We start from the raw sequence: 21,898 nt of genomic DNA on the forward strand, positions 1-21,898 counted from the left end.
CGGGGCCTTGTCAGAAGGGGCGTGGCCTGCCTTTAAAAGGGCACCGGCGGGGCCCCCGCATCGCCCCCCCCTCCCCGTGTCCTCCCCAGTCTCCCCCCCGGCCCGTGTCCCCCCCGCGCACACACACACACACGCACGCACGCACGCACGCACGCACGCACGCACGCACGCACGCACGCACGCACGCACGCACGCACGCACGCACACACACACACACACACACACGTATCAGGTCTTTTTTTCCCGCTTCCTCGGTTTTTAATGGAACTTTGTACAAACAGCCCACAGGGGGCTGGGGGGTAGGGGGAGTGGGGCATGCGGGGCAGGGACAGGGGCATGTGGGGAGGGGCGTGGGATGGCTCTGCCCCCCCCCTTCCCCTCCCCATGGGCCCCCTGGGAGACCCGGACACACGGCAAAGCCTGGGGGGCCAGGGAGGGGAGCCCCCCTGTTGCCTGGGTCCCCTGTGGCGGGGGGGGTGGAGCCCCCCCGTGCCTGGGTCCCCCGTGGGGGGGTCACGAGGCCAGGCCCCGCGTCTGTAAACTGTCCACCTCCTTGTTCTGCTTCAGCTCCTCCATCCTGGGGAAGGGAACACGAGTTGGGGGGGAGTCAGGCTCTGCTGAGGGTCTCCCCCACAGTGTCACCTGTCCCCAAGCTCTCCAGAGTGTCACCTGTCTCCACCCACACCCGTGTGACACCCCTCAGCCCCATGTCCTCCCACTCCATGTCCCTGTGTCCCCCCATGTCCCCCCATCTTCCCGCACCGGTGGCGGCAGCGCCGCAGGAACCTCATGATCTTCCGGGCAGCCTGGTCCTGCTTGAGGGTGAGGAAGGTGCTCCTGGGGAAAAAGGGAGAGGAGGGTGAGGACCCCTCTGTCCCCAGTGCCTGCTGTCCCCAGACACCAACACCCCAGTCCCCAGTGCCCAGTGTCCCCAGTCCCTCCAGTTCCCCCAGTCCCCCCCGACCTCCCCTGATCCTCCAGTCCCGCCCAGACCTCCCCATTGCTCCCTGGTCTCCCTTTAACCCAGTTCCCCCATTCCCCCCAGTGTCCCCCCCCGAGCCTCCCCACCGGTGCTGCCGGAGGCTGCGGAAGCGCTGCTGGATGAGCACGGCCGCGCGCCGGCGCCGCTGGAACCGCTTCTGCTCCGCGTAGCTCCGGAACTTGCTCTGGATCAGGATGGCGGCCTGCGTCATCCGCTGGAACAGGGCAAACTGGGGGACACGGGACAGCCCTCAGCACCCACAGGGCACCCCGGGGTCACAGCACCCTGAACGGGGACCCCAATGTCACCTCAATGTCACAGCACCCCAGTCAGGGATCTGTGTCATCCCGGTGTCACAGCACCCCAGACAGATCTCAATGTCACAGCACCCCCAAACAGGGACCCCAGTGTCACCCCGCTGTCACAGGGCCCCCAGACAAGGACCCTAATGTCCAGGTGCTCTCCCAACATCCAGGTACCCCCCCCCGAGGTCCCCCCAACACCATACACCCCTTGAGGCTGAGGGGACCCAGGTGTCTGGAGCCCCCCAAGATGGTCCCCCAAATCGGGGGCCCCCACTCCAACCCTGTTACCTTCAGAGCAATCCAGGTCAGCTTGTGGGGCAGAGAGAGAGGGTTAGGGGGGCTTTGGGGGACCCGGGTGGTGCCCAGGGGGGCCCATGAGGGTTTTGGGGTCCCCCCCACACCTCGGTACCTGCTTGTACTTGCGGTAGCAGCGCTGGATGACGGCGGCCGCCAGCTCCTGCTGCTCCTTCAGCCTCCGGCCCTGGGGGGCAAAAGGGGGGTCAGCGTGGCCAGGGGGAGTGGCTGGGAGGGCCCTGGGGGCTCTGGGGTGTCGGGGGAGGGGGTACATACCCGGTACTTGCGGAAGGCGCCCTGGACGAGGCGCGCGGCCTCGTAGAGCTCGTGTTGCTCCTGGTCGCTGAGGGTGAGCAGGGCCACGGCCCCCCCCTCGCCCCGAGCCCCCCCCGAGGCATTCAGGAACTCGGCCCAGCCCACGGCCGACGGGGGGGGCGGCCGCTCAGGGACCCCTGGGGACCCCCGCGGGGCAGCCTCTGCCCTGGGGGGGGACACAGGACACAGGGGGGTCGGGGGGGAGGCCTGGCACCCTCTCATGGGGGGGGTCAGAGGATGTGAGAGACACCCCCCCACCCAGGGAGATATCTGGTGTCACAGAGCATGGGGAACCTCCCCATGAGAATATTGGGGTGTCCCAGGACCCAGGAGATACCCCCCCAATTGGCGTGTTCCAGGATGTGGGAGACCCCCCCCCCCCCACCATGGGGACACTGGGATGTCACAGGATGTAAGGGACCCCCCCCCCCCATGAGGACATTGGGGTGTCCAAAGACCCAGGGGACCCTCCCAATGGAATACTGGGGTGTCCCAGGCCATGAGAGGTCCCTCCCAGAGCATCCTGGGGTGCTCCAGGATGCAGAAGACCCCCCCTCGTGGGGATATCAGGGTGCCACAAGTCCCAGGGACACCTCCCCACCCGCGGGGGTACCTGTGGGGGGGCGCCGGGGGACGATCAACGCTCTCCAGGTACGTGGCGAGCCAGGCCATGGCAGCGCTGAGCCCCCCAGGGGTCCCTGGGGTCCCTGCCGGCCCCCCCGCCGGCCCCCCCGCCGCTCCCAGCGCTCCCAGTGCCCCCGGCGGCCCCCCCGGCGCCTCCTGCTTGATGCGCTCCGGGGTGGCCTCGATGATCTGTCGCGCCAGTGTCACCACCTCGGCCTGGGGGCACAGGGGACAGCGGGAGCCCATGGCACCAGGGGTCCTCAGCTCTGGGGGGGGGCCCAGCCCTGGGTGTCCCCCTCCTTGGGGGTCCCCCTTACCTGCAGGATGTCGGTGGGTGCGGCCAGGGCGTCCTCGGGGGGGCTGGGGGGCACGGCCACCCCCCAGCTCTCGTCCTCGAGTGGGCCGGGGGGGCCGGGGGGCAGCGGGACGGAGCTGGGACCCTCCGAGAGTCCCGACGGGGACGACAGGCTGCTGGCCGTGCTCAGCCCTGGGGACGGGGGGGACATTGGGGGGCTGCAGCCCTGAGAGGACATGCAGGGGCTGGGGAGGGGTTGGGGAGCGCTGTGGGGACACCTGGGGACACAAAGGGACTGGGGAGGACAGAGGACAGGGAAGGACAGGAGACACAGGGATGGACATGAAACGCAAGAGCGGGGGACAGGGCACACGGAGAGGGGACTTGGGGACATCTGGGGACACAGTGACAGGGGACAGAGAGAGACACAGTAACAGGGAAAAGGGAGGGAACACGATGCCAACGAGGGGCCGTGGTGCAGGGGCTGTACCTGTGTCAGGGCTGGCTGAGAGCGGGGAGGGGACACGCAGGCCGGGTAGGTGACAGCGCGGGGACACCGGTGACATCTGCAGCTCCTCCAGGCGGGTGACCAGGGCCAGGTGGCCACGGGCACGTGCCAGGGCCAGCGGCAGCCGCCCCAGGGTGTCAGGGACGGCCAGCGCCCGCCGGTCCCAGCGGCACAGCCGCTCTGCCGCCTCCCGGTGCCCCAGGGCACACGCCCACATCTGGGGACGTGGTGGCACCTGTCACCAGCGGCCCCATAACCCCGAGAGGCCCCTTGTCCCGAGGGGCCACCCTTCATACCACCAGCCCTGCCTGAGCCACCACCGTGTCCCCACTGTCTCCTCCATGCCCCCACTGTCTCCTCACCAGTGGGGTGCAGGAGAAATGGTCCACGTTGAGGGGGTCAATCTCCTGCTCCAGCTCCAGGCTGTCGACTGCCAGTGCCCTGTGGGGACAGGAGGGGACACGGACGGGTGTCACCTCCCCTTGGGGACGTGGGTGGGTGTCACCATCTCCTCGGGGACACAGCCTTGGGAGTCACCTCTACCTGGGGACACGGCCTGGGGTGATCCCCATCCCCGTCCCGTCCCCGTCCCCAGCCGGCCCAGGCATCCCCGCTCACCGCCAGCGCCGCAGTGCCTCCACCAGGCCGGCGTAGCCCTGGGCGGCCGCCAAGTGCAGCAGCGTCATCCCGCGGAACGTGGCCCCGTGGGCCAGCGCCGACGGCCCTGGCGACGTCCCCGGCCAGCCCGGCCGCGCCATCATGGCCTCGCAGACGGCCACCACCCGCGCCTCGAAGGACGAGCCCGGCCCCTGCCCCCGAGGGCACACGTCAGGGGACAGCAGGGGACGTGGGGAGGGTGGCACAGGGCGTGGGGAAGGGACTCTGGGGACAACAGGGGCTATGGGGAGAGGCAGGGGATGCCAGGGGACATTGGGGACATCAGGAGGCGCTCAGGGACACCCAGGTCACCTGAGGGGCACCAGAGAATATCAAGGGACACCAGGGGATTCCAGCAGATACGGCGGAATGTCAGGGGACACCAAGGTGTGATAGGGGACACTGAGGACATCAGGGTACATGGGGGGATATCAGAGACATCAGGGGACATCTGAGGACACCAAGGGACATTGGGGGCACCAGGGGACATAGGAGGGTACCAGAGAAATCAAAGGACACCTGGGACACAGAAGAACAGGGGGGACAGCAGGGGACACAAGGGGACCCTAAGGGTCTCCAGGGGCCATGAGGGACCCCAGGTGTTGGGGAGGGGCTCACCTGCTCCGGGGGGGGATCGGAGGGGGCCCCCCGTGGGGAGGGGAGGGGCGCGGGGGGGGGCAGGGCCCCCAGCCGCGTCTCCAGCTGCTCCAGGCGCTCCAGGATGGACAGACGGAACTGGGTCTCTGGGGGAAGGGGGGTCAGGGTTGAGGATGGGAACACAGAGCCCCCCCTTTAAACTCCCCACACACCCCCCAGCCCCAGATGAAGTCACCCCAGCCCCCCCGGCCCCAATCCAGGTGGAATCCAGGTGCCCCCCCCCCCATCCTGGGGGCACCTCTCGGGGGTCCGCACTCACCATCCAGCGCCAGCCAGTCCATCTGTGTCCCGGGGGGGCCCCTCACGGCCCCCCGTGCCCGGTACTCGAAGGGGGCGGCGGCCGTGAGCAGCCGGGGGGGACAGGCCACGCGCAGGGCGGCCACGCCGGCCTCGTGGGCTGCGGGGGGACACGGGGGGGTGTCAGCCCCAGGGGGGGCCGCCAGCCAGTCCCCCCCCTCAGGGACACTCACGGGGGCAGTAGCAGCGCAGGACGCCCGGCTGGACCAGCGCGGCCGGGACCGAGGTGCGGTCGAAGAGGCAGGAGTAGGCGCCGGGGTCCCCCCACGGGCCCGTGATCAGCACCTTCACCCCGCCCTGGGGGGACACGGGGGGTCACTGGAGGGTCGCTGGGGACACGAGGGGGGTCACTGGGGGGGTGATACCCCTTGAAGCGCTCACCTCGGGGTAGGACCACTCTGGGGAGAAGTCGGTGATGGCCACGGGGGCGTCGGTGGGGGGGGGCCGGGGGGGAAGGAGGAGGGTGGGGCGTGGGGGGCGGCTCGTGGGGGTCGGGGGAGACCCCGCGCGGGTTTGGGGGGACCCCGGCATCCCCCCCCAGCAGCTCGGGGAACGGCAGGGGGAAGGGGTGCTGTGGGGGGGCCACGTTGAGCTCGCAAGGGGGGTCCTGGAGGGCCACCCCCGGTTTTCCCTCCTCCTCCTCCTCCTCGCCCCCCCCCGGTTTTGGGGGCACCGCGGGGGGCGGGGGGGGCGCGCCGGGGGGGGCCTCGGCCTCGCAGCCGTAGGTCTGCCCGCGGCGGGGGCTGTTGAGGAAGCAGTCGGGGTCGAAGGCGGCGGGGGGGGGCGGCGCCGTGGGGCAGGTGCCCTCGGGGGTCACCAGGTGCTGGCTGGGGGTCAGGCCCAGCGGCTGCTCGGGCCCCCCCGGCGCCGCGCCCCCCCCCAGGCTGCTCACCACCAGCAGGGGCAGGGGGAACGCGGGGCCACCACGGGGCCCCTCGGGGGCCGCCGCGCCCCCGCCCAGGCCGGGGGAGGGCTGGGTGGTGTCGGGGGAGGAGGGGGCGGGTTTGGGGGCGTCCCCCGGCACGCCCCCCCCGGCCCCCCGCTCCACTTTGGGGGAGATGATGCGGTGCTTGGTGCTGCCGCACTTGTGGCCAGGGGTGCCTGTGGGGGGGAAGGGGGGGGTGACATTAGAGAGGGACAGGGAGGGTTTGGAAGGGCCCCGGGGGGATTTCGGGGTCCCAAGGGGAGTTCAAGGGGAATTTGGGAGTGTCCCAATGGGATTTGGGGGTCCCGAGGGGGGTTCAAGAGGGGAGTGTCCCCAGGGATTCAGGGCAGTCCCAAGGAGGTCCAAGACAGGGCTCGGGGGGTCCCAAGGTGTTGGGAGGGTCCCAAGGGGGTTCAGGGTGTCCCCAGGAGGGTTAGAGGAGGTCCCAGTGGGTTTGGGGGGGTCTCAGGGAGGGTTCTGGATCCCAGGAAGGGTTCAAAAGTTTTCCCCAGGAGTGGTTTGGAGAGGTCTCAGGGAGTTTGGGAGTCCCAGTGGGGATCCCCAGGGGTTTGGGGGTCCCACAGGGTTGGAGGTGCCCCAGGGAGTCCCAGTGGGGTCCCAGGACATTGTGGTGTCCCGGGGACAGTTAGAGGTGCCCAGGGGTGGTGGGGGGTGCCCGGGGGCAGTTGGGGGGCTCACCCAGCCCCCCGGCGCAGAGGCAGGCGTGGGTGCGGGGGGGTGGCCGGGCCTGGTGCCGCTCCAGGACGTGCTGCACCAGCTGCTCCAGGGACAGCCCGGGGGGGGCCCCCCCATTCCCGCAGCCCCACTTCACCCCGTGGACTGCGGGAGAAGGGGAACAAAATCCCTCAGGAAGGTGGATCTGGGGGGGGTGTCCCCCTACCCAGCCCCCCCCCCCCAGATAGCCACACTTCCCCTGCCACCCCAACTACATCCTGTGGGAAAGCAGGACCAAAATCTCTCAAGAAAAGAGTTGTGGGGTGTCCTCCCAGGCCCCACCTCACTCTGTGAGCTGAGTGAAAGGTGGAGAACAAATACACCAAAACAGAAGTTTTAGGGTGTCCCTCCTCCACCCCCCCAAGAAGAGCCAGTTCCCCCCTGCCCCATTCCCACAGCCCCGTTTCACCCCAAGGACCGGGGGCAGAATCCCGCAGGGAAGGTTTCCAGGGTGTCCCCCCAGCCCACTCACACATGGGGCGCAGCTGGGCCACCAGCTCCTCCTGGGACCACTTGAGCCACTCCCGGGGGTCGGCGGTGGCGGCGCAGATCGGGGGGGTGCAGAGGGGGGGGCTGCAGAGGGGGGGGGGCGCAGGGCCGGCCGCACTCCTCCATGGCCGGCACGTTCAGGTAGTGAACCAGGACGATGTCGGGGTTCTGGGGGGGACATGGATGGGTTCGGGGGGGCTGGGGGAGCCTGGGGGCGGCGGGGGGGTCCCTGTGCCCCCCCCTTACCTGCAGCAGCCAGTAGCAGCGACGGTGGAAGGTGGGCACGATGGAGGAGTGGACGTAGCAGCCGTAGAGACACTGGGGGGACAGCACAAATTGGGGTATCCTCCCGCCCGGACGAGACCCACAGACCAGCCTTTGGATCCCCGCTGGGGAGGCCCTCACATCCCCAAATGACCAAGTAAGGGGCTCAGACTCTCAGCTGCCCGTCTGGGGGAGCCTGACACCTCCAAACTGCCCCCCGGGGGTCCCCATCACCACCAAAGCACCAACTGGGGGGTTTCCCAACATCCCTAAACACATAGCTGGGGGTCCCGGACACCCTAAACCACCCTCCTGGGGGTCCCCAGCAGCCCAAAACCTTCCCTAGAGAGTACTCAGCACCCCCAGATCCCCCCTTTGGTGCCCTGACACCCTCGAGCCCCTCCTTGTGCAGCCCCCAGCCCCAGTCGCTCCCTCCCTGCTCCCCACACCCAAACCAGAGACTGTTTTATGAGGGAGCGCGGGGGCATTTTTTCGGGGTGCCAGGTGTTTTCGGGGGAGAGGTGTGTTTCGGGGCTCCCCCCTCCTCCTACCTCCACCCCCTGCACCTTCAGCTTCATGTGGTCCTCACGTGTCGTCTTCCCATCCTTGCGTTTCTTCCAGCAATACCCGTCCTTGCGGTACTTCACCTTCTTCCGGTTGTACAGGATCACCGACCCATTCTGCGGCCTGGACAGCGGTCAGGTACCCCCCGGCACCCCAGGGCACCCACAGCCCCTCCATGGCACCCACAGCCCCTCCATGGCACCCACAGCCCCCAAGGACACCGCCCGGGGCACCCCACGGCCCCCCCACCTGGTTTTGGGGGAGCACGAGAGCCACTCGTCGTGTTTCTCGAAGGTGATGAGGTACGAGGCGATTTCCTGGGGGGAGGAAGGGGGGACGTGGCCCATTTGTGTCACACATCACCTCCTGTCCCCCCCACTGTGTCACACTGTTGTTCCACCCCTGCTGTCACACTGTTCTCATCATCCCTGGCCCCGCTGTCCTGATGTCCCTCCTGTCCCCAGCCAACCCGTTCCCTCTGTCCCCTCAGTGTCCCTTTCCTGTGCCCCCACATCCCCTCCCACGTCCCCACGTCTCATGTATGTCGCCTGCGTCCCTTCCGTGTCCCCTTCCCCTGTCCCCACATCCCCTTCTGTATGTCCTCCATGTCCCCACGTCCCCCCATGTCCTACCGTGTCCCTCCCGTGTCCCCCCCGTACCCCTCCCACCTCGTTGGTGTTCCAGCGCAGCTGCTCCTTGGGCAGGACGGGGCATTTGGGCAAACACTCCACCAGCTTCCGGGGCAGGAAAACCTTCAGGTGGCTCCTCTCTGCCGGGGGGAGCGGTGAATGTCCCCCCTGTGTGTGTCCCCGTCCCCTGTGTCCCCCCGTGTGTCCCCTTCCCCTTACCAGAGACCTCGGGGGGGTCCTTGCTGCTCATCTCGGGGGGCGTGCGGGGCCCTCAGGGCTCCCCTCGGGGGGCGCAGGAAGGGCTGGGACCTGCAGGGACAGGGGTCACCCCCCAAAAACGGGTGATGGGGTGAGGGGACGTGAGGGGGAAATGGGACCAGGACACCATCACCATCCTCAGCACCCCTGCCCCACACCCCGGGGCCCTCAGTCCCCCAGCATCCCATCCCATCCCTTGTCCTACAGTACCCCACAACCCCCCCATCCCATCCCATCCCATCCCATCCCATCCCATCCCATCCCATCCCATCCCATCCCATCCCATCTATCCCACCCCACATCCCTATCACACAGCACCCCCTATCCCTACCCCATGACATCCCACATCCCTGCCCCAAATCCCACCACATCCTCACCCCATGACACCCCACATCCCTGCCCTATACCCCCCCAACCCCAGCCCCCTGGCAGACCCATACGCCCCCCCAGACACCCCACATCTCCCCCTCAGCCCCACCTCCCGGCTCCCCTCCATCCCCACCCCACAACCCCCCCCTCCCCGCCCCACACACCCCCCCCCTCCCCGCCCCCCGGCCCCGCCCCGGCCCCCCCGGCCCCACCTGCCGCCTCAGGGCCGCGGTCGCCGCCGCCCTCGCCCCCGCCCCCGCCGCCCGCCGCCATCTTCCCGCCCGCCGGGGGCCAGCGCCGGCAGTGCCGCCGGCGCGTGACGTCAGTGCGCACGGGGGCGGGGCCGCGGTGTGTGGGCGGGGCCGCGCGTCGGTTTTGAGGTTATTAGTTTAATGAGTTGTGCACGTCTGCCGGAATGTTCGGAATTCTATCAAAAATATGCTTCTGCTCGAAAACATCGAATATACCGAGTCAGACAGGAAATGAGAGAAGAAAAGAAGGAATGAAGAAAAAAGTGTGCGGGGGAAAATGAGGGGAAAAGGGGAGAAAGCGTGAGGAAAAATTGAGAAAAGGAGGATAAAGTGTGAAGGGAAAATGGCAAAAGTGAAGGAGAAAAGGCGGGAAAACGTAAGGGGAAAAGCGCGAGAGAAAAAGGTGGGAAATTGTGAAGCGAAAAACTTGGGAAAATGTGGTGGGAAAATTTGAAAATCTTGAGGGGAAAAGGTGCGAAAAACGTGAGAAGAAAACGCGACAATTACAAACGGCCAAAGGCGGGAAAATCCGCTCTGGTCGTGGCCCCACCTGCCCCACGCTGCCCCTTTAAGAGACTTTAACCTTCGTTACCCGTTTAAGTGGGGGCGTGGCCCCCGCCCCGCCCCTCACACCAGGCCCCGCCCCCCGGGCCCGGGCGCGGCCGCAGCGCCGGAGCCGCCGCCGAGCCCCGGGCGGGAACGGGACGGGCCCGGGGGCACCGGGAGGGAACGGGACGGGCCCGGAGGAGCACCGGGACGGAACGGGACGGGCCCGGAGGAGCCCCGGGCGGGACCGCGACGGCCCCGGCGGCACCGGGAGGGACCGCGACGGCCCGGGGGTCCCGGCCCGGGGGCATGAGGCACTGCTGGGCAGGTGGGCTGGCGGCCGCGAGGGCGTGGGGGCAGCTTTAGGGTCTCTCAGCTCTCTGGGAGCGGGCGTAGGGGGGGTCCCAGGGGTGTAGGGGCAGGTTTAGGGGAGCTATAGGGGGGTTCTGGGGGGTCTCAGAGGCATAGGGACAGGTTGGGGAGGGCTATAGAGAGGTTCTGGGGGGTCCCAGGGGCGTAAGGGCAGGTTTAGGGGGCCTATAGGGCAGTTCTGGGGGGTCCCAGGAGCGTAAGGGCAGGTTTAGGGGGGCTATAAGGGGGTTCTGGGGGGTCCCAGGGGCATAGGAGGAGGTAGAGGGGGGCTTTGGGGGTGTCTCAGGGATGTAGGAAGTGGGTCTAAGGGGCTCACGGGGGCACAGGGATAAATTTAAGGGGATTATTGGGTGGTTTGCGGGTCTCCTGGGGGGGCAGGTTTAGGAGGTGCCATAGATATGTAGGGGCTGTTTTATGGGGACAGGCAGGGAGCTTGTGTTTGCTCAGGGGCCTGAGGAGCAGGTTTGGGTGAGCTGTAGGGGGGCTTGGGGGGTCTCAGGGGTGTAGGGGCAGGTTTAGGAGGACTATAGAGAGGCTTGATGGGATCTCAGGGGTGTAGGGGCAGTTTAGGGGAGCTCTAGGGGGCTGATCCCGGCACTGGGGTCCCACGGGGTCGTGGGGTCACAGCCTTTGACCTCCATGGGGGAGGCTGAGGCCTGAGGGGGGTGGGAGCCCCCCATTTTGGGTGGCTCACTGACGGGCAGGGGCTGTCACGTGCTGTTTACCCTGACCTGGGGTCACCTGGGGGCAGGGGGGATTGCAGGGGGGCTCCTCATCCCCCTCTTCCTCCCTCCCTCCCCCCAGCCCCAACCTTTGCCCCCACCTCTGACCTTTGACCTTCCCAAGGTGCTGCCTGTACTTTGGGGGGACTGGGGAGGAGTTTGGGGGGGCTCTTTTCCCCCCCCCGCCCCCCCCGTGGCACCGCCCCGGGTTATTTTTAGGGCTCTCCTTGGCCAGGAGTGAGGGAGGGACACGGATCTGCCCCCCCCTTCCTCCCCGTGGGTCCGGCCGGGACGTCACTGGTGCGTGGGGGTGGGTGGGGGTCCCCCACACCTCGTGGGGGGGTTCTGGAGGGAGCGTGACGTCCCTCTGTCGCGACAGGGTGACGCCGTGACGGGCATGGCGGGCGCCTCGGTGAAGGTGGCGGTCAGAGTCCGGCCCTTCAGCGCCCGCGAGAGCAGCCGCCAGGCTAAGTGCGTCATCCAGATGCGAGGAAACACCACGTGTGAGTGGGGGGTCGCGTGGGAGGGGGTCCCCGGTGGGAGGGGGGACACCCCCACGGGGCGGGGGGGACCCCCCTCTGGTCCCCGTCCTTGTCCTGTGCTGGCCACCGGCCTGGAGGACCAGCTGCCGCCAGGCTAAAAATAGCAACTGAGAGGGCTCTGGGGGGGGTGACGGCGATGGGGGGGTGAGGGGGACACGGGGGCGTGACAGCGATGTCGAGGTGGTCCCCCCAACCCTCTTCCACCTGCCAACCCCAGGCATCACCAACCCCAAGCTCCCTAAAGACGGCACCAAGCACTTCACCTTCGACTACTCCTACTGGTCCCACACCTCGGTGAGTGCCAGGAGGGGTGTGGCGGGGCTTGGGGGGATTTTGGGGTGTCCCTAACTCACCCCCCCTGCAGGAGGAGGACCCCAACTTCGCCTCACAGCGCCGGGTGTACCAAGACATCGGGGAGGAGATGCTGGCACACGCCTTTGAGGGCTACAACGTTTGCATCCTGGCCTATGGCCAGACCGGCGCCGGCAAGTCCTACACCATGATGGGGCGGCAGGAGCCCGGGCAGCGCGGCATCATCCCGCAGGTCTGGGGGTCCGGGGGGTTCCCGGGGGGCTCTGGGAGGTGCTGGACCCCCCGCACCCCCCGGCTCAGCGCTGCTCACCCACAGCTCTGTGAGGATCTGTTCACCCGCGTCGCACGTGAGGGGTCCCCCGAACTCTCCTTCTCCGTGGAGGTGAGGGGGCTTTGGGGGTTCAGGAGGGGTCCCCTGAGCTCTCCTTCTCCGTGGAGGTGAGGGGGCTTTGGGGGTTCGGGAGGGGTTCCCCGAGCTCTCCTTCTCCGTGGAGGTGAGGGGGCTTTGGGGGTTGAGGGGGCTCCCTGGCTTGCAGATGCCCCGTGGGTAATTTGGGGGTTCATCCTGAACCCCCCTGCCTTGCAGACTCCCCACATGCACACCCCAGCAGTTTGGAGGTTCATCTGCCCCCTACCCTAACATCTTGGGGGCTCAGCTGTCCCCCTGCCCCAGCAGTCTGGGGGTTCACCTTCCAACTCACCCTCATTGTGGGGGTTCCTCCCCTCAACCTTTCGGTGGTTCACCCCCCAACCCTGGCCATGTTGGGACCCCCCCAGGTGAGCTACCTGGAGATCTACTGTGAGCGTGTGCGGGACCTGCTGAACCCCAAGAGCCGGGGGGGGCTGCGGGTGCGGGAGCACCCCCTGCTCGGGCCCTACGTGCAGGACCTGTCCCGCCTCGCCGTCGCCTCCTTCGCCGACATCGCCGACCTCATGGACAGCGGCAACAAGGCCAGGTGGGGGCACGGGGGCACCCCCAGGCCCCCCAGACACTGAGGGTTCCCCCAAACCCCACCCGGACACTGAGGGTCCCCCCAAAATCCCTCCCCAGGACGGTGGCGGCCACGAACATGAACGAGACGAGCAGCCGCTCGCACGCCGTGTTCACCATCGTGTTCAGCCAGCGCCGCCGAGACCCGCTCAGCGACCTCACCACGGAGAAGGTCAGGGCTGCCCCAAAATCACCCTGAGACCCCCCAGAGTCATCACCCAAAATCCACCCCAGACCCCCCAAAGTTCCCCCGAGCCACCCCAATCCCCCGAGTTACCCCAAAATCCCTGCTGAATTCCCCCATATCCCCAAACTCATCACGAAATATCCCCAAATTTCCCACAAGTCCCCTGCAAATATCCCCAAATTCCCCCCGCATCCCTTCCAGACTCCTCCCAAATCCCACCCAATTCCCTTTGCTCCCTCAAACCACCCCTGCAATCCCCCAATCCCCTGAAATCCCCTGAAACCCCTCAAAATCCCCTCATCCCCACATTTCCCCCCCCAAATCTCCCCCAGACCCCCCCAACCCCCCCTGCCCCCCCAGGTGAGCCGCATCAGCCTGGTGGACCTGGCGGGCAGCGAACGCGCCGATGCCTCGGGGGCCAAGGGCATCCGCCTCAAGGTGAGAGGGGACCCCCGGAACCCCCCAGAAAGAGGGGGTACCCCCCCTGCCCGTCCGAGCCTTCCTCCCCCTTCTCCCCCTCCCCAGGAAGGCGCCAACATCAACAAGTCTCTGACCACTCTGGGCAAGGTCATCTCTGCCCTCGCCGAGGCCGTGAGTCTGGGGGGGACAGGGGGTCTCAACCCCTCTCCACATCCCGTTGTGTCTCCCCACAACTGCGGGGTCCCCTCATTTTGGGGGGAGCACACATGACTGCCCCTTTCCCTCCTCCCCACCCCAACAGACCAGCAAGAAGAAGAAGCCAGATTTCATCCCGTACCGGGACTCGGTGCTGACGTGGCTGCTGAAGGAGAACCTGGGTGGGTTTGTGGGGGCTGGCTGGGGATTGGGGGGTGGGCGGTGAGGTTTTTGGGGGTTTTTGGGGGTCCTCGGCGCCCACTAAGCCCCTCCCCGCAGGCGGGAACTCGCGCACGGCCATGATCGCGGCGCTGAGCCCGGCCGACATCAACTACGAGGAGACGCTGAGCACCCTGCGGTGAGCGAGGGGGGTTTGGGGGGGTCCAGGGGGGGTCCAGGGGTTAGGGGGGGTTCCCAGCCCTCATCCTGGCTCCCCCCCAGCTACGCTGACCGCACCAAGCAGATCCGGTGCCACGCGGTGATCAACGAGGACCCGAACGCGCGGCTGATCCGGGAGCTGCGCGAGGAGGTGACGCGGCTGCGGGAGCTGCTCAGCGCCCAGGGTGAGGGGCTGGGGGGGCTGAGGGGAGTTTGGGGGGCTGCAGGAGGAGGTGATGTGGCTGCGGGAGCTGCTCAGCGCCCAGGGTGAGGGGCTGGGGGGGCTGAGGGGAGTTTGGGGGGCTGCAGGAGGAGGTGATGTGGCTGCGGGAGCTGCTCAGCGCCTGGGGTGAGGGGCTGGGGGGGGAATTGGGGGCTGGGGGTGGTTGAGGGTCTGCAGGAGGAGGTGATGTGGCTGCAGGAGCTGCTCAGCCCCAGGCTATGAGGGGTTTGGGGGGCTGAGGATGGAATTAAGGGGATTTAGGAGAGATTTAAGGGAGTTTCGGCTCAGATTTAGGGGAACTTAGGGAGCAAAGGATTTTGGAGGAGTAGAGAGGGGAGATTTGGGGGGCGGCTTTGAGGGGGTTGGGTGTAGAAGGGTTTTGGGGGGTAGGGGAAGGGGGGAAGTGAAGAGATTTGGGGGCAGAGCTGAGGGGGTTTGGGGGCAGAGGGGGTTTAGGGGACAGTGTAGGAGGACTTGGGGGGCAGAGCTGTGGTGCAAGGGGGGCATTTGGGGTTTGGGGTGCAGGAGGTAACAGCCAGCCCCGCCGACCCCCCAGGTCTGCCTGACACCACCCCCCCAGCCCCCCACACCGGGACTGACCCCACCCTCAACGGGGGGCCGGAGCCGGAGCCCCCCCTGGGCACCGCCGAGGCCATGGAGCGGCTGCAGGTGACCCCAAAACACCTCCCAGCCCCTCTCCTGCCCCAGAGGGACCCAGGAGATCCACGTCCCCCTCCCCTAACCTGTGGGGGACCCCCCGAAATCGTTCCCTGTCCCAGGAGACGGAGAAGATCATCGCGGAGCTGAACGAGACGTGGGAGGAGAAGCTGCGGCGGACGGAGGCCCTGAGGCTGGAGCGGTGAGAGGGGGCCCCAAACCCTGCCATCGCTCCCAAAACCCTCCTCAACCCCCCACAGCCCCTCTGAACTTCCTCCTGCCAGCCCCCAAATTCCCTGCAGCACCCCCAGCCCCCCCCATGGCCCCCTAAAACCTGATCCCTCCACAGGTTTCCCAAACACTTTTTATGTACCCTCGAGTCCCCTCATGGCCCCCCCAGCCCAACACCCACCCCCCAAACACCCTTGGGCCCCCCAGGCCCCCTTGGGCCCCCCTAAACCCCCTGTGCCCTCCAGGGAGGCGCTGCTGGCTGAGATGGGGGTGGCTCTGCGGGAGGACGGCGGCACCGTTGGCGTCTTCTCCCCTAAAAAGGCAAGTCAGGGGGGGCTGGGGGGACCCCCCAAAACCCCACAGCCTCTCCCCCACCAGGGGGGACCCGACTCACCCTGACTTTGGGTTGGTGTTTCTTTTCTGCCCCCTCAAAAGACTCCTCACTTGGTGAACCTCAACGAGGACCCGCTGATGTCCGAGTGCCTCCTCTACCACATCAAGGATGGTGTGACCAGGTGAGCAGGGGGCTGGGGCCCCCCCAAACCTCTCAGGGCCCTCCTGAACCCCTCAGGCCCCCCCCCAGGCGCCTCGGGCCCCCCAATTTGCCCTGTGCCTCCCCAGGGTGGGCCAGGTGGACGTGGACATCAAGCTGTCGGGGCCGTTCATCCGGGAACAGCACTGCCTGTTCCGCAGCTGCCCCGACCCCTCGGGGGAAGGTACGGAATTTGGAGGGGGGGCTGCCAGATTTTGGGGTGCTCCCCTTGCCCTGCCCCCTTCTTGCACCCCCTAATTGCTCTTTCTCCCCCCCCAAACGCTGGCACTGGAGCAGGTCACCGTGGCCCCCCCAGGTACCGCTCCCCCTGTGCCAGTGGGACGGGGGAGGGTTGGGGGTTGGGGGTGGGATTTGGGGTCCCCCCACCCCGGCTTAGCAGGGGGGTGACCCACCCTCCCCTCGTTGTCCCTCCCCGAAGTTGTGGTGACGCTGGAGCCGTGTGAGGGGGCTGAGACCTACGTCAACGGGAAGCAGGTGACGGAGCCGGTGGTGCTCAAGTCGGGTAGGGCCCGCCCCAAATCCCTCTTGTCTTCCTCCAAATCTCTCTGTGTTCCCCCAAATCCCTCTGTGTCCCCCAAAGTCCACCCCAGATCTCTATGTGTCCCCCAAATTTTTCCTCCAATTCGTTGATGCCCCCGAATCCCCCCAAAACTCCCCGTGACCCTCCCAAATCCGTATGTCCCCAGGTTTCCCCTAACTCCTCTCTGTTTCCCCCCCACACCCCGTTCCCAGGCTACCGCCTCATCTTGGGGAAGAACCACGTGTTCCGCTTCACGCACCCGGAGCAGGCGCGGCGGGAGCGGGAACGGGGGGCTCCCCCCGGGCCCCCCCTGGACTGGAACCTGGCACAGCGGGAGCTGCTGGAGCAGCAGGGCATCGACATGCGCCTCCAGAGGTGGGGGCACCCTCGGGGGCACTTGGGAACCCCCCAGGCACGGGCTGGGGGTCTCACCCCCTGTGTTCCCCCCGCCCCAGGCTCCAGGAGCTGGAGAGCCAACCCCACGCAGAGAAGGAGACGGTGGAGCAGCCACAGGTGAGGGGCCCCGGGGGGGAAGCTGGGGCTAATTTGGGAGTTCTGTGGGTACGTCTGGGGGTCGCCTGTGTCACTTTAGTGTCCTGTGAGCATTCCCAGGTGTCCCACAGGTGTCCCTTGGGTAGCTCCTGGGTGTCACAGGTGTCCCCCAGGTCCTCAGGGTGTAGCTGGGTGTCCTCCAAGTGTCACCACTGTCCCTTGCCTCCCCTCAGTGTCCCCTGGGTGTCCCTTGGGGTGGCCCCCGAGCACTACAACTGCTCCCTGGGTGTCCCTTGGGGTGTCCCCCAGCTGCCCGAGCTCTGCCCTGAGTGGCCCCTGCATCCCCCCCTGTCCCTCCACGCACCCACCCGCTCCCCCCGTGTCCCCCCGCAGCCCCCCACGGCAGACCCCCGGTGCTACGAGGCCGGCTGGCGCCTGATCTCGTCCCTGCGCGCGGCGCTGCCGGCACCCGCCGTGCGCTCGGTGCTGCGCCGAGCCGGGCTCCCGCTGACGGCGCCGGGCAAGCGCCGGGAGCCGCTGCGCGTCTACCAGATCCCGCAGCGGCGCCGCGGGGGCTCCTCGGCCCCCGCCCCGGCACCGGCGCCGGCCTCGCCCTCGCCTCAGCCCTCGTGGGTGACCATGGCCGACCTGAAGGCGCAGGCAGTGCGGGAGCTGAGCCTCGAGGTGGCCCTGCGGGAGCCGCGGCCGGCGCGGCGCGAGCTGGAGGCGCTGAGCCTGGCGCGGCTGCGCGAGCTGTGCCGGCGCCACGGCAAGCGCGAGCCCACCGAGCGCGACGGCTGGCGCGCCGTGGCCAGGGACGTGTGGGACGCCGTGGGCGGCGGCGGCGAGGACGAGGAGGGCGGCGGCGGCACCTGCGAGCAGGTGAGCGAGGTGGAGGGGCTGCGGCTGCACCTGGACCGGCTGGCGGGGATCCTGCGCGAGGTGAAGCGGCAGAACAGCGCCAAGGACGAGCAGATCCGCGCCCTGCGCGACCGCGTGGGGCAGATGGAGCGAGTCATCCCGCTGCCGCTGGTGAGGGGCACCCCCCGGGCTGAGCCCTGGCACCCACGGCCTGACCTAGGGCACCCCATGGCACCCCAAAGAGCTTTAGTGTGCCTGACCCACAGCCTGACCCATGGCCTGACCTAGGGCACCCCACGGCACCCCAAAGACCCTTAGTGTGCCTGACCCACGGCCTGACCTAGGGCACCCCATGGCACCCCAAAGAGCTTTAGTGTGCCTGACCCACAGCCTGACCTGGGGCACCCCACGGCACCCCAAAGAACCTTAGTGTACCTGACTCACGGCCTGACCTAGGGCATCCCCCAGCCATCCCCACAGGACCCCAGGTCCTGCCTGCCCCACTGCACCCCATGAACCCCTAACGTAGATCCTGTCACACACAGTGACCTGGACCTTCCCTTCCCACCCTGTGGCCCCCCCAGACACATCCCTCCCAGCCCATGCTCCCCCTCCCTGCCCCACAACCCCCCCAGACCTTCCCCACACCCTCCTTGCCCCCCAGACCCCCCTAACCCCCCTCTCTTCCCCTCCCCACAGGACGATGATGCCGAGGCCGAGCCCCCCGCCCAGGAGCCCCCCCAGGACGCCCTCCCGGACCCCCCCCAGCCCAGCCCAGACCGGGGGTCGCCCCCCCCCTCGCCCCCGTCGGCGGCGGCGGCGCGGCTGTGCCGGCTCATGGAGCAGGACCCGGCGTTCCGGCGGGGGCGGCTGCGCTGGCTGCGCCAGGAGCAGGCCCGGCTCATGGCCGGGGGGGGCCCGCAGCCCCCCGCCGCCCCCCGCCGCCCCCCCCGCTTCAACGCGGCCCCCCAGGACTCCAAACTGCGCTTCCCCTTCAAGAGCAACCCCCAGCACCGCGTGGCCTGGGGGGGAGGCGGAGGGGGGGCCGCCACCCCCCCCGCCGAGCACAGCCCCCCCCCGCCCCCCTCGGGGCGCCCCCGCCGGGGGTCCCTGGACGGGGGGGCCCCGCCGCCCCCCGTGGGGACTCCCCCGCCCCGTGTCCGCCGCCAGCGCTCGGCCCCTGACCTGAAGGCGCGGGGCCCCCCAGCTTAGGGGGGTGCGGGGGGGGTTGGGATTTTCGGGAAACACCCCCACCCCCCCCATGGACAATCACGGCCTCTTCCCCCCACCCCACAATGGGGGGGTCTCCCTGCCGGGGGGGCCCCCCAGCTGCTGTCACACTGCCCGCCCCCCCCCCCCAGCGTGTGCGTGTGTCTGTGGGGGGCACCCCCCACCCAATGCAGGGGAACCCCTAATTAGAGGGGATCCCGCTAATTAAAGAGGGAACCCCCCATTTTGGTGCCTCCTCTCCGCTGGCCCCGCCCACCCCCTTAGCTACGCCCATCTCCTCATTATGTCTTCGGGGCGCGGCCCCTAAAGCCCCGCCCTTCACCATTTTTGGGGGTGTGATGGGCGTGGTTTTTTAGGCTCCACCCCCTGACGGCGGCTCCGCCCCTCCCACGCAGGCAGCGCCGGGTCGGGGGCGTCTCCCCAAGCCCCTCCTCTTTTGGGGCGTGTTCCCTCCGGGCCCCGCCCCTTTGTTCCCCCCCGTCGCCCACCCCCGTGGCCCCCGGGCCCCCCCCCGGCCCATTCGCCCCAGCCCGGCCGCGCCATGAGCCACCTCGGGGCCCCGCTGCTGCTGCTGGGGCTGCTGGGGGCTCTGGGACCCCCCCCGGCCGCGGGGCAGGACCCGGGCCCGGCCCCGAGCCCCCACCCCACCGCCCGCCCCAACGCCACCAGGTGACGGCACTCCCCGGGCACCGGGACCCCTCCCCGGGCACCGGGACCCCCGGGTGGGGACGCGCCTTGGACGGGACGGGACCCCCCGGGCACCGGGACACCCCCCGGGGCGGGACAGGACCCCCGGACACCGGGATCCCTGGGACAGGACACCCCCGGGATGGGACGGGGCCTCCCCCAGAACGTGGCACCCCGGGATGGGATCGACACCCTCCGGGACGGCCCTTCCTCCCGGGACAGGACCGACCCCCTCGACCGGGACAGGACACCCCTGTCCGGGACTCCCTCCTGGGAACACGGACCCCCCCTGGGCCAGGACCGGGAGCTGGGACCCCCCCCTCAGACCCAGGATTCCCCCCAAGACCCCCCGGAACCAGGACCCCCCCTTAGCCCAGGGGAGAATCCTGGGCCTGGGACCCCCCAAGCTCGGGTTTCCCCCCCTGTCTGTGCCCCCCAATGATCCCCCCGTGCCGTGTCCCCCCAGGCCGGTGTTTCCGTGCGGGGGGGACCACCGAGGGGAGTCGGGGTTCATCGCCAGCGAGGGCTTCCCCCGGCACTACCCCCCCGGCAGCAACTGCACCTGGACCATCACGGTACGGACCCCCCTGGGCACCCCAAATCCTCCCCGGGGCACCCCAAACCCCCTCGGAGCACCCTAACCCCCTTGGGCACCCCACCTCCCTCACAGGGTACCCCCCCAGACCTTTCCAGGGTCACCCCAACCCCTCCAGGGACATCCCAACCCACCCCCTCAGTTACCCTGGAAAAGCCATCCCAGCTCTTCCCCCCCCTCCTGTCCCCAGGTGTCCCCATGTCCTGCAGGTGGCTGAAGGTCAGGTGGTGACACTGCCCCGTGTCCCCATGTCCCCCCGGTGTGACCCCATATCCCCTCAAGGGCCGGGTGGTGACATCCCAATGTCCCCAAAGTCCCCGTGTGCCCCCGTGTCCCTCAGGGTGAGGTGGTGATACCCCAAAGTCCCCTCGTGTCCCCAAGGTGGTGACACCCTGACCCCCCACTGTCCCCCATGTCCCCAAGGGCCAGGTGATGACACCCTGACCCCCCCATGTCCCCAAGGGCCAGGTGATGACACCCTGACCCCCCCATGTCCCCAAGGGCCAGCCGGTGACACCCCGGCCCTGTAATGTCCCCCCAGGTCCCCGAGGGCCAGGTGGCCACTCTGTCCTTCCGTGTCTTCGACCTGGAGCCGGACCCCCTGTGCCGCTTCGACTCGCTGTCGGTGTTCGGGGGGCACGGCCCGGGGGCGCCGCTCCTGGGGCGTTTCTGCGGCACGTTCCGGCCGGGGGCTCTGCGGGCCCCCCACAACCGGCTGCGGCTGCGCATGGAGAGCGACGGCGGCACCGCCGGGAGGGGCTTCCTGGCCTGGTTCAGTGCCGGCAGCCCCCCGACTAACGGTGAGAGACCACCCCCCAAATCCGGGGGAGACTCTTCTGGGGGAAAACCCGGGGGGCGAGGGACCCCCCTCGGGGGCGCGGGGAGCACCGCCGGCGGAGAGCAGGGACAATCCCCAAACACCTGGACACCCCCAAAAACCACGTGATGGAGACCCCCAAAAACACGCAGGGAACCCCAAGAGCTTACAGTGACACCCCAGAGTCACGTGGAGACCCCAAACCCCTGCAGAGACCCCCGAAATCCCCCCATGGAGCTGCCAAAAACACATGGAGACCCCTAAACCTCCATGGACACCCCTGAAAGTCCCCATGGAGACCCCCAAAATTCATGGAGCCCCCCAAAAACCAAGTGAGAACCACCGGTGGAGAGCAGGGACAGCCCTAAAACACCCCCCAGGGGGGTCCTGGGGGCTGTGGAGGGAAATGGGGAGGAAAAGAGGGTGAAAAGTGTGAAAAGGAAGGAAAAGCGTGAGGGAAAAAGGGGGGGAAAGAGGAGAAAGAGTGAGGGGGAAAATGTGAAAGTGAGAATAGAAGGGGAGGGGAAAGTGGGGGAAGTGTGAGGAGAAAAGGGAAAGAATGGGGGGAAAGGGTGAGGGAAATAGGGGAAAAAAGCCTGAGAGAAAAAGGAGGGAAAAGCTGAGGGGATAAAGAGGGAAAAACTGAGGAGAAAAGGCGGGAAAACTGAAGGGACAAGGCAGGAAAAGTGTGAGGGGGGAAAAGGAAAAATAGAGGGAAAACTGCGAGGGGAAAATCTGAGAGGGAAGAGTGGGAGGGAAAAGGAGGGAAAAATTGAGGGAAAGTGGGGAAGAGTGTGAGGAGAAAAAGGGGGAAATGAGAGGAAAAGTGTGACGGGAGAAAGGAGGGAAAATGTGGAAAATCCTGAGAGGAAAAGGAGGGGAAAACTGAGGGGGAAATGGGTGAAAGAGGGGGAAAAGCGTGAGGGGGGAATGGGGGCTGGGAAATGGG

General features: G+C 68.0%; 3 protein-coding genes across 6 annotated transcripts; 2 read left to right on the forward strand and 1 right to left on the reverse strand.

Annotated features, from left to right (window-relative positions):
* Positions 1-228: 228 nt before the first annotated feature.
* Positions 229-9,423, reverse strand: CAMTA2 (calmodulin binding transcription activator 2). The gene is given in 25 exon segments (XM_032713717.1): positions 229-577; positions 763-837; positions 1,069-1,211; positions 1,576-1,596; positions 1,697-1,768; positions 1,858-2,062; positions 2,510-2,736; positions 2,838-3,007; positions 3,306-3,540; positions 3,686-3,764; positions 3,942-4,132; positions 4,599-4,723; positions 4,897-5,034; positions 5,108-5,231; positions 5,316-5,375; positions 5,377-6,035; positions 6,559-6,699; positions 7,067-7,181; positions 7,183-7,251; positions 7,330-7,401; positions 7,899-8,034; positions 8,161-8,228; positions 8,580-8,680; positions 8,760-8,849; positions 9,380-9,423. Coding segments are annotated over 24 exon segments (3,321 nt in total). The 5' UTR covers positions 8,791-8,849; positions 9,380-9,423; the 3' UTR covers positions 229-513.
* Positions 9,424-9,737: 314 nt separating this feature from the next.
* KIF1C (kinesin family member 1C) lies at positions 9,738-19,079 on the forward strand. 4 transcript variants are annotated; one of them, XM_032713722.1, is made up of 22 exons: positions 9,738-9,794; positions 11,438-11,561; positions 11,818-11,894; positions 11,965-12,144; positions 12,229-12,294; positions 12,690-12,868; positions 12,964-13,075; positions 13,423-13,528; positions 13,616-13,681; positions 13,812-13,887; positions 13,985-14,063; positions 14,169-14,268; positions 14,863-14,975; positions 15,086-15,165; positions 15,440-15,515; positions 15,630-15,709; positions 15,816-15,910; positions 16,166-16,249; positions 16,480-16,642; positions 16,723-16,780; positions 17,153-17,791; positions 18,320-19,079. In XM_032713722.1, the coding sequence occupies exons 1-22, from the start codon at positions 9,762-9,764 to the stop codon at positions 18,830-18,832; spliced, it is 3,099 nt and encodes a 1,032-aa protein (XP_032569613.1). In that variant the 5' UTR covers positions 9,738-9,761; the 3' UTR covers positions 18,833-19,079. The 4 variants fall into 4 exon arrangements, with proteins under 4 accessions (XP_032569613.1, XP_032569610.1, XP_032569612.1 ...); XM_032713719.1 differs by having other exon boundaries at positions 9,739-9,821; XM_032713721.1 differs by having other exon boundaries at positions 9,739-9,821; positions 13,451-13,528; positions 14,147-14,268; positions 18,320-19,077.
* Positions 19,080-19,105: 26 nt separating this feature from the next.
* LOC116800129 (procollagen C-endopeptidase enhancer 1-like) lies at positions 19,106-20,932 on the forward strand (the record flags this gene model as incomplete). The annotated part of the gene is made up of 3 exons (XM_032713709.1): positions 19,106-19,519; positions 20,004-20,112; positions 20,674-20,932. Coding segments are annotated over exons 1-3 (496 nt in total), but the record flags the coding sequence as incomplete, so codon positions are not given.
* Between the last annotated feature and the right edge of the window lie 966 nt (positions 20,933-21,898).

The sequence above is a fragment of the Chiroxiphia lanceolata genome, chromosome 31, assembly GCF_009829145.1.
Source record: "Chiroxiphia lanceolata isolate bChiLan1 chromosome 31, bChiLan1.pri, whole genome shotgun sequence".
In the NCBI taxonomy this organism is placed as follows: domain Eukaryota; kingdom Metazoa; phylum Chordata; class Aves; order Passeriformes; family Pipridae; genus Chiroxiphia; species Chiroxiphia lanceolata.

What these genes read in the sequence shown, in the direction of transcription:
- KIF1C (XM_032713719.1), top strand. Translation starts at nt 9,762, where the DNA reads ATGGCAAAAGTGAAGGAGAAAAGGCGGGAAAACGTAAGGGGAAAAGCG. An exon ending in AGGCCATGGAGCGGCTGCAG is followed by an intron (nt 14,976 to 15,085) that starts GTGACCCCAAAA and finishes TCCCTGTCCCAG; the next exon opens with GAGACGGAGAAGATCATCGC. An exon ending in ATCAAGGATGGTGTGACCAG is followed by an intron (nt 15,710 to 15,815) that starts GTGAGCAGGGGG and finishes GTGCCTCCCCAG; the next exon opens with GGTGGGCCAGGTGGACGTGG.